This window comes from Epinephelus lanceolatus, chromosome 23, assembly GCF_041903045.1.
Source record: "Epinephelus lanceolatus isolate andai-2023 chromosome 23, ASM4190304v1, whole genome shotgun sequence".
Classification (NCBI taxonomy): Eukaryota; Metazoa; Chordata; class Actinopteri; order Perciformes; family Serranidae; genus Epinephelus; species Epinephelus lanceolatus.
In genome coordinates this window covers 14,133,380-14,150,237 of record NC_135756.1, presented here as the reverse complement: position 1 = coordinate 14,150,237, position 16,858 = coordinate 14,133,380, and the positions used below count along the sequence as shown (strand labels likewise).

The window sequence follows — 16,858 nt, the reverse complement described above, 5'->3', positions numbered from 1 at the left end:
GAGTCTTACAAGCTAAAAAAAAAAAAAAAGAGCCAGGAAGACAGAGAGAAAGTTGCACCACATCACCAGAGATTCATGCAGCGAGACACGCTTTTCTTAACGGCCCCCAACACAGCTCGCTAATACCAGGAAATAAATGTCTCAAACTGTCGTGTGAGTCACTGAGAGTTAACACAGTGCTGCTGCCACATCTGCTGCGTCATGACCATGGATGGATTACTGAATGGGCCTACCCCGGCCTTCGGCCTTTCATTGGCAAAATGTAACTTAAATTAACAGGTAGTGACCAGGAAGAGACACAAAACAACTACAGACACAAAACAACTACAACGAGACAACAAAGTGAAACAAACTGATTACAAAGAGACATAAAAGAATTACAGGAATGGGCATACCAAGCACAGAGAGACACTACACAACTACAACAAGACACAAATTTGGGACACAGAGACACAAAATAACTAAGAAATAGGCAAAACAACTACAAAGAGATACAAAACAACTACAGAGACACAAAACAACTATATAGAGACACAAAATAACTACAGAGAGACACAAAACAACTACAAAGAGATACAAAATGACTACATAGAGACACAAAATGACTACAGAGAGACACATAACAACTACAAAGAGACACAAAATGACTACATAGAGACACAAAATAACTACAGAGAGACACAAAACAACTACGAAGAGACAAATTGATGACACAGAGACACAAAAGAACAAAAAAATGGGCAAAACAACTACAAAGAGACACAAAACAACTACAAAGTGAAACAAACTGATTACAAAGAGACATAAAAGAATTACAGGACTGGGCATACCAAGCACAGAGAGACACTAAACAACTACAAAAAGACACAAATTGGGGACACAGAGACACAAAATAACTAAGAAATAGGCAAAACAACTACAAAGAGACACAAAACAACTACAGAGAGACACAAAACAACTACATAGAGACACAAAATAACTACAGAGAGACACAAAACAACTACAAAGAGACACAAAACAACTACAGAGAGACACAAAACGACTACGAAGAGACAAATTGATGACACAGAGACACAAAAGAACAAAAAAATGGGCAAAACAACTACAAAGAGACACAAAACAACTACAAAGTGAAACAAACTGATTACAAAGAGACAAAAGAATTACAGGACTGGGCATACCAAGCACAGAGAGACACTAAACAACTACAAAAAGACACAAATTGGGGACACAGAGACACAAAATAACTAAGAAATAGGCAAAACAACTACAAAGAGACACAAAACAACTACAGAGAGACACAAAACAACTACAGAGACACAAAACAACTACAGAGAGACACAAAAAAACTACAGAGACACAAAACAACTACATAGACACAGAATAACTACAGAGATACAAAATGACTACATAGAGACACAAAACAACTACATAGAGACAGAATAACTACAGAGATACAAAATGACTACATAGAGACACAAAAAAACTACAGAGACACAAAACAACTACATAGACACAGAATAACTACAGAGATACAAAATGACTACATAGAGACACAAAACAACTACATAGAGACACAAAATGACTATAAAGAGACACAAAACAACTACATAGAGACACAAAACAACTACATAGAGACACAAAATGACTATAAAGAGACACAAAATGACTACATAGAGACACAAAATAAATACAAAGATACACATAACAACTACAAAGAGACACAAAATAACTACAAAGATACACAAAACAACTACAAAGACAAACAGCTACAGAGAGAGACACAAAATGACTACATAGAGATGCAAAATAACTACAGAGAGACACAAAACAACTACAGAGAGACACAAACAGCTACAGAGAGAGACACAAAATGACTACATAGAGACGCAAAATAACTACAGAGAGACACAAAGTAACTACAGAGAGACACAAAACAACTACAGAGAGACACAAACAGCTACAGAGAGAGACACAAAATGACAACATAGAGACACAAAACAACTACAGAGAGACACAAACAGCTACAGAGAGACACAAACAGCTACAGAGAGAGACACAAAATGACTACATAGAGACACAAAACAACTACAAAGAGACACAAAATGACTACATCGAGACACAAAACAACTACAGAGAGACACAAACAGCTACAGAGAGAGACACAAAATGACTACATAGAGACACAAAACAACTACAGAGAAACACAAACAGCTACAGAGAGAGACACAAAATCACTATATAGAGACGCAAAATAACTACAGAGAGACACAAAGTAACTACAGAGAGACACAAAACAACTACAGAGAGACGGAAAATGACTACAGAGAGACGGAAAATGACTACAGAGGGACACAAAACAACTACAAAGAGACACAAAATAACTAAGAAATAGGCAAAACAACTACGGAGAGACATAAATTGGTGACACAGAGACACAAACGAACTACAAAAAAAACAGGCAAAGCAACCGCAGAGATATGCAAAGCGACTACAATGAAAAACAAACTAACTATAAATAGAATAAAATAACCTAAAAAAGGAGCAAAACAACTACAAAGAGACACAAACAACAATAAAAGAAGCAAAACCACCACAGAGTCTATGTGTCTTGATTCTGTGTAGGAGAGGTGGTGGGGCCTTTTGCATAACAGTGCCCAGGGAGACGTTGTCTCATAATCCGCCCGTGGTCACGACTCGCCCAGTGCTTCATTGAAATGGTATTAGTGAGCTTTAGTAGTCAGCCAGTGATGACGTGTTGAGTGGCCTGAGAGAAAAACGTGTCGGCATGGATCCTGTTCTGCACCACATCCACGCATCTCACATCATTCATACTCTATCACACTGCCTGATCAGCTGTTTGACAATTAAATGTTGACATTTAAAGACTTTTTTTAAAGGAATACTTTTAAAATATGTTGCATATAAACAGGTTTTTAAATATATTTATTAAAAGAAAAGCTACACTCATAAACAGACTTTAAACAGGAACTATATTCATGTAATTTTAAATTAAACTAATGCTGAGATTGAGATTATCAATAGTTCATACAGATGACTAACAATGTCAGCAGGGTCTATGTGCCTCTTGTTTGGTCTACTTTTGCATAAACATATATATGTGATGTTCTCTGGATTTATTTGTCTGTTTCATGTTCTAGCTTTACATGTCAGATATTACCGTCCTGTCTCTGTCTGAGAGAAAGACTCTAAGTACTCTGTTTGTTAATGTGCTTCTCACTAGTCCGCAGTGTTTGTGTGCTATTCATTACAATCCAGTCTTCTGTGCTCCGATAAAGCTCCTCTTCTGACTGCAACATAAATGAAGGATGAAGTTGATTATGATGGATGTTAGTCGCTGCAGATATTAACTCATGCTTCTTGGCCCTAGTTTTTACAATCTTGAATCCGGCAGAGGTGCAATTTTTCTTCCTGTCTCTTTGTCGTGATGGGTGTGGTCGTATCTCTGCACAGCTCGGTCGAGCTACAGATCCAGCGATGCCCCGGTCACAGCAGCCTCGTTGGACAGCGGCCTGAGCGGCAGCGCCTACAGCCTGCTGGACGAAGAAGGAGAGACGAACGAGGTGGACAGTGCCATCTTCCAGGTGCCCCGATTGTGAGTCAGCTTTCTTAATTCCTTTATCTTAAAAAACAGAAGACATAGAGTGTGATATAAACTCTTGTATAGTTCTGTAAATTTCCAGGATTTTGTTTTCCCTCTCTTTAGTGGAAAGATTCCCAACGGCACAGACGCGATGAAATCATCAATGGGACTTGGTGACGCTGAAGGTTAGACATACTATACATGCATGGGTGTTGATACATTCATACACACACACACACACACACACTCACACATACATTGTTTGCAGTGCAGGCAGTGCAGTTGCACTGGGGCCCATGGGATGGGGGGCTTGTAGAGAGAGCAGGCCCTCCAACAGCATGTTGGCCAGAGAACAGGCTCTTGTAACAGATTCAGATTGCCACTTCAGAAATACACATATAGAAATGAAAGAGTGATTCCAGAGAGAAGCAGACAGAGGGGTCTACAGTCTGTGTTTGAAGGATATATCCAGGACGTCAAACTGACTCAGCAGCAACAACAGGTTAAAAAGACAAAGATAGTTAGAAGCTAAAGCCGAACTATAGGCTACAGATCACAGTGTAAAAGTGAACCACCACATCACTGCTGATCGCCACACAAGACAATGAATATAAAGGGAAACTTTGCTGATATTGAACCAGCTGTGTGGCATCGCAGTGTGTGCAGATGGACCGTGTTTGGCTTTGCCACCGTGCCGCTGCCAGCACTAGGACCTCTGCCACAGGACGGGCAAGGATCTCCGGGGTAAGCCAAACAACATTCATCTGCACACACTGTGATGACACAGAGCTGGTTGAATATCAGCAAACTTTCCCTGCTTCTCTTCACTGGTTCCTGTACAGCAGGGTCGGTTTTGGCTTCGGAACAGGGAAGAAGCGTATATCTTTCTCCAACCTCTCCAGGTAACGAGTATCATTAATACATGACGTGCCCCAGGCACAACATTTAGCTCCAAATCCACAAAACCAGCCTGAAAATGAAGGAATGACTGCATTAGAGTCAGTGGAGCACAGCTGTGTTGTTGTTGGACCCTGGTCTGAGCCGGCCCGATGTTACGTTATGATTGGCCGCTCTGCGTCCAGGGGCAGTACATAGTGAAGGGTCAGAGCAGGTTAGAGCAGCCCAGATTATTATGGCATGGATTCAAATTTAAAAAAAATAGGTTTCAAGATTAGTAATGCTGTTCACAGATTACTATTTTACCTGTGTCATGTTTTTTTAGCTTGAAAATCTAGTCTCTTTGTATGTTTACTTGACTCTTTCCATCGCTGGTATTAAAATGTTCATATGCATCATTCACATCATATGTAGATTTATTAACTAACTAATTTACAGATTATTTTTTTATCAATTTTCCTTCCTAACTTCTCTCTCCTGCCTGTGAAGTTTGAGTCAAGTAGTTCTGACTAATGCAAATGTGCAAAGATGACCTTTAAAAGCTAGAAGGAGGTTTGTTATCTCACTTTCACATTTCCGACAAAGTGTGAGACGGTAGCTTAAAACACACACACACACACACACACACACTGATGATCACATTAATGCAGTTATTCTTATCCACATGGCTTTTAATCTCTTTATCATTTGCTCTCTCTTCCCTCTGACTCTGACTCTTTTTGTCAATGTGTCTGTCCTCTGGTATCATACACACACACACACACACACACACACACACACACACACACACACAGAGGCTACCCTCACCGTTTGCCAGGGTCTTGTTGACCCAGCTTTCAAAACTGTAATTTCCATTCAGTTTCCACGGCAACCAAAAGCCAGGCAGAGCTCCTCATAACTTCTCACCATCCTTGTTAAACAAATAAATGTGATTGCTCGCAGGCCATGTTTGATATTACTCATCACTGCAGTACACTTTGTCTCCAGCGGAGGGCATTCACAAACACAAGAGGCAGTGAGAGACGCACATTGATGGCATTGAATATGTGCAGCTGAGATACTCAAACTCATGTGTGGTGTGTATCTAACTGTGCTGATTGAATTTGTGTGTGTGTGTGTTCAGGTAAGTCCCAGGTGATGGGGGAGATCAAGATCGCTCTGAAGAAGGAGGTGAAGACGGAGGGTGAGCAACTGGTCCTTGAGATTCTTCAATGTCGCAACATCACCTACAAGTTCAAGACTCCAGACCACCTGCCTGGTAATTTAATATAAGTGCACACACAGCACGCACACCTTTCCATGTGTCCATGACGTGTATATTATGCAAGTAGTTTTATGTAGGGTGTCTACAGGATAAGGGAAAGATGGGGTGAGGAGAGTGTTCGATGGGATGATCAGGGTCTAGGGGAGGGATGAGAAGGGGGTTGTTTACTGGTGGACAAGGTTGGTTGGGGTCACGTATGATTGGATGATGTGGGTGGGGGTCGAGGAGAGGGATAAAAAGGGGTTTGGACTGAGTTGTGGTGTGGCTGGAGGGTGTCGTTGAGTTTCAGGCTTCGCCATCTCCCCTCCAGTGCAGCTGGGCCACCATGCTTGGGCAGAGACTTGCCGCGTCAGAAACCAACGAGAAAAGGCGTCCTTGAATGTCGGCATGATACGTGGCCAGTAGCTGTTATAGTTTAACGGTGTCCGGCAGCATCAGGGGGAAACGAAGTGGAATAGGGACAAAAGTTAAGGCAGTAGGGCGGGCAGGAGTGGTGGTAGATGGGTCCAACAACTGCAGACTTTCACCCAAGAGAGCAGAGTTTGCATCCCGTAAGATTCTAAAGCCAAAACCTGTTCTTTTTTCCAAAACCTAACCATGTGTGTTTGTTGTTGGAGGGAAAAAAAGTCAATTTTTAGTGTGTTGTTGTACTGACGTAGTGCTTTTATTTTGAAAGAGACTGTATGTAAACGGCAAATTTCCTGTGAAAACGGAAATGTATCTTGAAAGGAGAAAACTTCACAAGGCGTCCCAGATGGTCAACAACCAACGCACCCAGGATACCTCGCATGCTGTATATGACTAAACGTCAATATGTGCAAAAAATTTTCAATACCGGATAGTTTTACAAGCAGGTAAAGTGTAACGACTCCCTGACGGCAACAGGGAAAATTCGCCTGCAAGAACACGTTCCAGAAGAAGATAAAATACAAGTAGTTTTGGCTTTCAGGAGGATTTGTTGATTGTAAAAAACGGACAAGTCCTGTTGTGTCACTCCTGTGATCTCAGAGCAGATTTTAACAGTGCTATTTAGACTGTTTCTGTCTTTCAGTGTGAGGCTGTGAAACCAGCAGATAAATGAAAAACACAGGAGGCTCTCAATAAAAGACTGAAGGATGACAGGACTGACAGAAAAGGAATTTAGTTAATCATGAGTGATAGCAGTGTGATATTGTTCCTGAACCTTATTTATAATAACTTCATTAAAAAAAAACTTTACAGCTCAACATGCAGGACTTTTCAAAAAGTTATTTCCACTTTTGTTCACACTTCTGTCAGAACTCTTCACAATCCCTTCACAGCCTTCAGAAACAATAATATGCAATACATATCATTTTCATAATTTTAATATTTGACAGCTGGGAGGCCCACACAGCCCACACTGTTTAGAAAAACTGGCATCTGACATAACCACAAAATCCTTGCCAGTTTGTCTCAGTGCAGAACCACAGGTGTTGAGATAGTGTTTTCCAGCCAACAGTCCCTTGGAAAGCAGCATTAGACATTCACTTAACCCAGTCTGCAGTAATGTATCGGCGCAGGGTTAAAAACACCACAGAGACAGGAGTAATGGGCTGCACTTGTGTAGCGCTTTTCTAGTGCTTCTACACTACATGTCACATTGACCCAGTCACACACTGGTGGCCAAGGCTAGCATACCTGGTGCCACCTGCTACTCAGTAACCATTCACACGCACTCACACACTGATGTAACAGCCACTGGGAGCAATTTGGGGTTCAGTATCTCGCCCAAGGATACTGGAGGAGCCGGGGATCGAACCGCTAATCTTGCACTCTACCTCGTAAGTGACACATAAAAAAGGGGCACACTGTGGACATACTGTACAGTAGCAGAGGTTTGACGTGTCACTGTGTGTGCACTTGGACAAGAACTGCAACACTGACTATCAGCAGCAGTGAATATCTAGATATCTGAATATCTAACCTTCCAATATTATCTCACAGTATTAGGGTCGCCCAGTGGCTCAGGGGGTAGAGCAGGCACCCCATGTATACATGTAAAGGCACTGTCCTTGCCACAGCAACACATTCTCAATCTGACCTCGTCACATATTGACATGTTTGGTCATGGACTCTCCACATCTAAATACAACGTGCAAGGTACCCTGGGTGTGTTACTGTTGGACCCACCCACCACCACTCCCGCCCGCCACCTTAACTTTCGTCCAGGCACCGTTAAACTATAACGGCAACCAGCCGAGTATCATGCCGACGTTAAAGGATGCCTTTATTGCCCAAGTGCAGGATTTCGACGACTTCGGAGTGAGTTTGCCTGATCAGAACAACCAACCACAATAACTTCAGTCTTATTTTCATTCAAGCACTGAAAGTTCAAATCCAGCCAAGTTTTTAGATCTCTCAAACAGTTTAACAGGGCTTGCAGTGAGTCTGTATTATTGATTTTAAACGGCAAATAAATCTGCACATTGTCCACAAAACAATGGAAGGAGATAGCATATTTTTTGAAAATGGAACCCAGGGGCAGTATATATAGGGAAAACAGTAAGGGGCCCAAAATGGACCCCTGGGGTACCCCACAGGAGAAAATTCACCAAGTTGGACAGAGAAACTCCTTTTTAACAGATGAGCCTTGAACCATTCAAGGGCCATACCCTTAATACCCACACACTCTTTAAGATGAGATAAAGAAATCGAGTGATTGACTGTATCTAAGGCAGCGGTCAAGTCTGTTGTGACTGTGTTCATGTGTTCTGTACTGCTGTCCCTTTCCCTCCCTTGTAGATCTCCCCAGGTGTGCTGCATTACTTAACAAGGTGCATCACACCTGGCATGGAGGAGGTGCTTAAGAGCTCCTGTGCTGCAGCAGAGGAGGAAGAGGCCTCTGGCACCCAGGATGAAAACTTAATCTTATTACTGTTACTCTAATCTTATAGTTTAGAAAATCAGCAGCACCCTGAGTAACAAGTACTACTGTGTAATCTAACCAGTGGTATCCACAGTATGTATAACAGTATTTAGATTACATGTGACTCTATTAACACTGCACAGTCCTGTCGCTGGTGCACACAGTAAAATCAGACTTATCTTCCCTCGACAGACCGCAGCTTGCCACCCACCGCGCCTCCTCCAGTCATATTTACATCCTAAAACCCAAGCTGCCGGCCACTTGTTTGATGTGCTTTTGCTTCCAGATGGAACGTGCACACAAAGGTTTATGTAGAAAGCACAGAATGCATCTGTGACTATTTCTGAAGCGTTTCTTCTCTACATGTTAAGTGGCCTCGACATCTTTGGAGTTACAGCCTTCTTACTGCCCTCTAGTGGCTGTCTGCAGGAGAAAAATAAACTCCACCCAACTCCACTCACCCAACAAGTATGACTGACCCAGACTGGCATATTAGAGCCATTGTAGATAAAAGAAAGAAATACTGAGCAGGGTGAGGGAGGATCACACAATGTCACAGGAGATCTTTTCTACCTGTGGCCATCAAATTGCATCATATTCATTATAACAATGATTATCAGGCGCAGTCTGTTTTTTTCCACCATTTTAGTTCATTTTTAGTAACTCTTGTATTTATCATACTCCTATTGTTACTCTATTAGGCACTGGCTTTTGGTTTTGCTCCTTGAAAACACTTCTATCTTGTATATTTGTATATTTTGCCAGATATTTAATACTCTATTGTAATAAAACTGGGCCCAGTTAGTGACCCTGACCTGGGGAACCCACTGGTAACTGTACTTAGTGTAACTGTAGTTTGAAGCAATCTCTGGCACAAGAATTTCCTTTGGGATAAAAAAAAAAAATGTTCAATTTAATTGACCTGAACTGAATTGAAGGGGTTATATTCTTAGAAATATCTCAGGATTTCCTTGATTTAAGTTGTAAATTTACAGACACAAAAAAGTAAGCACTCTCTGAGATTTAAGTGGTAAATTTATGAGCAAATAATTACAAATTTGCAAGAAAAAATAAAACTTATATATAACTATAATATTCAGAGATGAAAGCCACAAATTACTGAAAAAAAAAATCAGGAAAATAGTTGTTGTGTTTTTTGTTTGTTTTTTTGTTTTTGTTTTTTACAGAAAATGACATTTGTTTTCTTTGAATATTACCCCCATCTCCCAGCGACTCTGTATCTATTATTATCATTATTATTACTAGTAGTAGTAGTAGTAGTCATAGCAGTAGTAGTAATATGTTTTTTTATTTGTTTGTTTTTATTTTTTTGCAGATTTACAACTTAAATCATGGAAATCCTGAGATTTTTCTCAGAATCTTTTTTTTTTTTTTTTTTTATGCGTAGGCCCAATTTCAAATTCGGTCACTCGTGTTTCCCTCCATGGTTAACTGATTTCATACTTAATCTGTGAAAAGGTGGTGAACATTAGCGTCTGGGTGTGACATATAATAGCAAAAGCATCCACACAGATTTGACAAAGTTGGTAAAATTCATACACAAACAATATACAGGATCGGGAAAGAAACATGAAACAATCACAATCTATTTACATCTCTTGTATGACTCGAGTTGAAATACAATACTTTGAATAAGGACACTAACAGCTACAACAGGGACAGCTCTTCTTGCCTCTGGGCTTCACCCAGAATCACATTTATTCAGTGTGATGTCAGCTTTACACTGATTTGTGTGTGTGTGTGTGTGTGTGTGTGTGTCCACAGATCTATATGTGAAGCTCTATGTGGTGAACATCGCCACCCAGAAAAGGATCATCAAGAAGAAGACCAGAGTGTGTCGTCATGACCGCGAGCCATCTTTTAATGAAACCTTCCGCTTCTGTATGAACCCCGCAGGACACTCTCTACAGGTAATCCTAATCCGGTCGTTGAATTCATTCTGTAATCATTCGGACACTAACGTATCAAGTAATGCTTCTTATTTGAATATGTTGTTGTTTGTTGTTTTCTTGCCAAGAGTTAGATGAGAAGCTGGGTACCACTTGTGTATGTCTTCTAAATATGATGCTAGAACCTTGACATGGTTAGCTTAGCTTAGCATAAAGCCTGGAAACAGGGAAAACATCTAACCCTTCCATGCATGAATTAGGACTATTTCAGTCAAGTGTTTTTATTCCTCTTTAGGCATGAAAAAACAGATTATGTGAATCCATAAAAATATATTTTTATTGCTGTTAAACTAGAGTATTTTGATGTACTCCAATACTGTTCACTGCCTGTGCAAAAGTGTCCTCCCTCATTCAGATTCTTCCTCTTGACTCCTCAGCCCCTCACGCACACCTCCCCCTGTTAAACTATGGATATCAATCTGTTGTACACCTGGTAGATTACTTTAAAGATTCAGTCATATAACATACTGCTCTCTGTTCTTTCCACATAAGCTCTTCCTGGTGTCCAACGGTGGAAAGTTCATGAAGAAGACCCTGATCGGGGAGGCCTACGTGTGGCTGGACAAAGTCGACCTACGCAAGCGAGTGGTGAGCTGGCACAAGCTGCTCACCAGCACCGCCCAGATCCACTCATAGAAGGAGACTCAATCTAAAAAACAAACTAAGCCTGAGAGGGCACAAAGAGGTGTCTGTCATCGATCCACTCTTGACGGGTGGGGGAGAGGGTGGTGTGGGTACGGGAGGGGGCGAAAATATCTCTTTCTTCAATCTTTATTTCAGGGCTCAGAGTTTTGGAGGACGCTTTCGTTCGTAAGAGCAGCTGTGACGATGATTTCTGTCGTGCAGGAGGTTTTGAGGAAGTAGTTTTGCGTTTACAGGAAACGAACACAAGTTTACAGGACGTACAGTGTACAGTAGTGAAGCCGGGGCTGAGGAGAACACAGGTGCTGAGTTCAGAGGTCAGACACGGAGTCAACCAGGTATTACACACTTCAAATCACAACACACACACACACATGCACACACACACGATTATCCAAGACAACTTTGCACACTCATTCACGCAGAAGAGACATTTTAATTCTACAGGGAATGGACACACTTGTGGATTCAAATTTATTTATTAAGATGTTTTATCCATGAAAGATTTTCCTCATTGCTTTATTATGAGCGCAGAGTTTTATTGATTTACAAAGCATTTTGGGAATGAAATATTGAAGACTCCGCTACGGAGACCTCCTATTTATTTTTGTATTATTATACTAGCGTAGAGTTCTATCATTTGTCTCCTCCTCGATTATTTAAAAATCTATCCTGGGAAGAAAGCATAGTATATTTTCTAACACACTACCTAGCATTCCAGTTCCAGAGGAAAAAAGGAACCTCAGCAAGCATGAATTTATTAAAAACATCTCCTCGTTGACATCTTTTCTCTCCATACGTGTAAACTATCAAATGATTATCATTGTTTGATAATGGATCGATATTGATATATATCAAATTGGACACTATATATTGTGCGCATGAGTTTATCTATTTGGTATGCAGTGCCACATGTTCAGCACAGAAAAAAAAATCACCTCCAAGGTTCACTTTGTATATAGTGAAGTGTCATAGCTGGAAATTAATTATAACATATATAGATAGATATATAGATATCTTTATCACGGACAATCGAGTCTTGATGATTGTGACATAGAGGTTTTATTTACCCACGATGCCCCTTTAGAATGTGACACGTTAACCAGATGAGATTTAAGTATTTCTTGTTTTTCTTTTGTGAGATCCAGGCACATGACGAATCCCATATCAGTCCTGCTTTTGTTCATAGGAGCACGCTTTTGTGGTATTTTGCACTTTTTCTGCATAGAATGTAAAACTGACGTCATCATCCTGCTAAAAATGAGACAGCGAGAGATTTTTTTTCTTTCCTAGGGGAGGGAGTAGAGAGGTGAAGTAGAAGGACGACAATATCAGGAGATTTTGCAGCGAACAAGAGACAAAGGTGTCGGAAACTATCCATGAAAACTGTTATCAGTGGTGTAGTGGTAGATGATGAGTTGGGTGTACAATGTAAGCGGGATTTATACTGGTGGGTATGCTGTAACGCACTGGTTCTCAACCCTCACTAGAGGTTAATAAAGCTTCACGGAGGTCACAAGGCCTTCTTGATTTGAAAAGGTGTAAGACAATTTAAAGTAGATGCCTGCCCTGTTTGGTTTGGTTCAATCAAACTCAAGTTTGTTTGCCCCCTAAGTGCAGTTAATTCGGGCAGGTGCCCTTTGTCCGGTTACAAACAAACTCTGGTGCTTTTCGTTTGTGGTGAGAACGTGTTCTGACCTGGATCTGAACCAACTGCAGTCACATGACACATTGTTTGGGTTAAACATGAGCATGTTACAGTCCTGGAGGATTATTAATGTGCACCTCCTCCTGTACTGCCTTAATATGCACATTCAGCACATCCAATGCATCAAAACATTGTTTTCTAGTTGGAGCCGCGCCTCGTTTTCAAACTGTATGGTTTGACTAAAATGAACAATGACAGCAATATAGTCCACGATGAGCAGCGCTAAAATCAACCTGCGTAGTTGTCCCTCCATTGTGACATTAGAAAGTGTCACATTTATCTTGCAAGTGTACTCTTCTTCAGTGTTTTGTTTACTTCCTGGATTTTTCCCACATGGAAATTCTGACCTATCAAGAGCAGATTTCTCGTGCAAGACATTTGATCTGGTCCACTTGTAAATGCTGCCGTGAGAACACGAACACACTCTAGGTAATTGTACAACTTGGTGACCAAATTAGTCCCTGATTCAGACCAAAGCAAGACAACTCTAGGTCTGAAAGCACCCTTAAAGACATCAATGTAAAAATGAAGCGTTTCGCCTGCACTTTAAGTCTATTTTGAAAAAGGCTGTATTCATCTAAGGAGCAGAAACTGCACATTTCCTGTGAAAACTGAAGTGTATTTTGAAAAGACAAGCCTTCCAAGAACGTCCAAAACTGATGCAGGGAGCTAGCTAGCATGTCTTACTTTGACTTTCAGGTCCACTGACAAAACAGCAGTATTCGACCAATGGGGATGAGAACGCCTTGCTGATTTCACTTAGTCAGGAGTCGTCAGTTTACCCAAGGAAAAGGTTGGGAACCACTGCAGTAAACAGCCAGAAAAAGAGGCAGGTACACCCTATGGCGTATATATCCTCCACTACACCACTGACTGTTACCATTCTAAGACATGACAATGCTATTATAGTAGCATGCTTATGTTTTGTTTTGACATATGTGTTGTCATTTACCTCTTCTAATCCAAATCATCAACGTCTTTAAGAATCTGTCCGTTACGTCTTGATAAAGGTCATCACGTGCACTTGTACGGGGGTCAAGAAGCAGAACAGCTGGTCCATTCAACATTTCCAGTCCAACTTAGCAGTGAAACTTAATATCTGAGTGATTTCTATGCAACATCTACCATATAAAGGTGGTAACTGCATCTTGACTCGCCGGAAACATGAGACGAAAGGAAGCATTTATATCGACTTTTTTCTTTGCACTGCTGTGTTTTCATGTCCTCCATGAAACGACGACTGCTTTAATGTGACTTTTGTGTGTTATTTTGTACTTTTTATTTATTGCCTGTGAGACTATTTCACACGTTGTATTATATTTGTTTACAGTACATATCAGGTGTACATAAAAAAAGTGGAGAACTTTTTTGTTTTTATACACAATGTAGTAGCTTGTTTACAAGGTGTAGAGAGCCTGAAACTCAGAGAACCAACTTTCTCATCGTCCTTGTGCACAAACACACTCACATAGATCCCAAATTTCACATAGTTATGAGTCGAGAGAAGAAAAAATAACATTCCTATTCTTTTTCTGCACCCCTTGTTTGAACAGTTGTGTATGAGAAATTACCAAAAAAGACTTCATTATAATCACTGGACATTTGCCTGAGATTTAAAGTCGGTGTGTGTTTTTTGGTTTTCCTTCTTTTTATACCCACGTGCTTGTGTGTAGCATCTTCACATCAAGTCCATGCATGTCATTGGCTCTAATGCATATCTCTTCTTTTAAGTGTTGTCTGTCGAAAACTTTAAAATAACACACAGAAATACATGCATTCTCTCACACACACGCACACACACACACACACACACACACACACACACACACACACACACACACACACAGATGCCATCTCTCTATTTCCAACCTTGTAAATACATCGCTTTTTATACTGGGATTTGGGGAGCAATAGGTCTTTTAGTAGACATAAAAAAAAAAAAGGTGTGTGATGATAGAAGTTAAAGGACGTTGTTTTTCTCTCGATCAATGTACAGCGGATAGACTGAGAAACGACCTTATGTCTGTCTGTAGGGACCCAGATTTACCCCAACCCCCTTCGCACCAAACACTAAAGGTTTACCAGAGTCTAACTACACAGAAGTCTATCGTAACAACTCGGAGCAGTCGCAGGAGAATTTAAATGTGCTCACACTGGATGTTGCATGTTTTGTTGGTGGTTCATACTATTTTTGTGTCCAGATATTATTAAAGTAAACAAAAAAAAAAGAATGAGGTAGAGGAAGATATAGTACAAAATGTTATAGAGGGGGAAATTATGAATAAAAACCTATTAAAATTATTGATGATGTATGCTGACTGTACAAAGATTATGCTTGTAAAACCCGTCTGGTTTTTCACTTGTAAGTAAACTGAAAAAAAATATACTGTCATGGTTTTGTGATTGTATACAGGAGGTATTGATAAATTATGCAAATTGTGCTGTAAAAATGGCTGTTGCCCCATGTCTAAATATTAAATATCAGTACAAATTAAACCTTGTGCGCTGCATTATTGACCTTAACACAGTTTTATTTGGGAAAACGGGGTTATTTTTGCAGATGATGTGTGACCAGGGATGTGCAGTACCAGAATTCAACCACAAGATGGCGCCATTTGCTTTCATTTTGACCAAGAAGCCTCATGGAGCCTGCACAGCTGTGGTTCATCCACACAGGTGTTTTCACTTACCGGTTGATAAGTTAAGGCTGTGATGGTGTGTGCAGGTGTGTCTGACCGACAGCTCCTCTCTCCCGTGGTATGTCTCCAACTTCAAGGTGAGACGAGGTTTAATTAGCACCTGGTGTGTGTGCAGGGCCTTTGCACACCCATATGTTAGTCCATGATTTGTTTGCAAAGGCAGACCAAATGTTTCCATTGATGAAATGGGTAATATGTGATTTCTATGACATCATACATGGTTGTTTTTGCTGCTGCTCACAGTGTTTTAACAGCCCAGTTGCCAAAAGAAATTGTTGGCCTTGTAAGTTTTTACAAGGATACATTACATTTGTACATATTAGACTGTATAAAATAATGTACATAGCTACTGTGACATCACCCATTGGTTTGTAAACCTGAAATTTGGCATTTTGGCCATCGCCATCTTGGATATTTGGGGCCAGAAGTGTCCATATTTGGACAAGTGGGTGGAGCTAACACTGACCCTATCTACTAGCTTGGTTAGTATTAGCATTTAAAGCTACGATTAACTGATAATTCAGTAAAATTTGCCTGAGATGGCTTTACAACATACGATATCCCTCTGTTCTTGGACCCTCAAAAAAAACCTTTAACGGGAAAAAATGGTAGAAACCTCAGGAAGAGCAACTGAGGAGGGATCCCTCTTCCAGGACAGACAGACGTGCAATAGATGTCATACAGAACACAGCAACATAATAAATTTGCAGTAATCCGTATGAAAAAATGAGACAGATAGAGCTGCAGGGCAGACAGCAATAACAATAGCTATAATATAAAAATAGTAATATTAATATTTTGGTAGCATATATTAGTATATAACATTATATCTATGTGACACTAATAATCCTACGTGTACAATAATAGTAGAAGTATGATACTGTAATAGCAGTAGTACCAAGACCCACAATCGAGGTGCAGCCGTGATTCAAGGGAACCTGCGAGACAATGCTAATGCAGATTTTGGCTAGCAAAATAATCAGGCATAAAACTATTCAAGCTAAATGTACTTAACAGAAAATCTGAACAGCAAACTCCCTAAAGCAGGGGTCATCAACCTTTACTATCAAGAGTCAATTTTGACCAATACTAATGATAATAATAATAAATAAAGCCGTAACATATCCCTCACCAATGCTGTCACTGTGGGAGCAACTTGTTCAGGGATGGCAACCATCTGCCATTCA

General features: G+C 40.4%; 1 protein-coding gene across 4 annotated transcripts in view; it reads left to right on the top strand.

Annotated features, from left to right (window-relative positions):
- Window positions 1-15,468, top strand: part of pcloa (piccolo presynaptic cytomatrix protein a) — a 90,695-nt gene extending 75,227 nt beyond the window's left edge. For all 4 annotated transcript variants that reach the window (XM_033615016.2, XM_078165148.1, XM_078165149.1 and 1 more), the window contains 5 exons: window positions 3,475-3,616; window positions 3,728-3,789; window positions 5,625-5,759; window positions 10,438-10,583; window positions 11,115-15,468. In XM_033615016.2, the coding sequence (XP_033470907.1) occupies window positions 3,475-3,616; window positions 3,728-3,789; window positions 5,625-5,759; window positions 10,438-10,583; window positions 11,115-11,258 (629 nt within the window). In that variant the 3' untranslated portion in view covers window positions 11,259-15,468. The remainder of the gene's footprint in view (window positions 1-3,474; window positions 3,617-3,727; window positions 3,790-5,624; window positions 5,760-10,437; window positions 10,584-11,114) is intronic.
- Window positions 15,469-16,858: the final 1,390 nt, after the last annotated feature.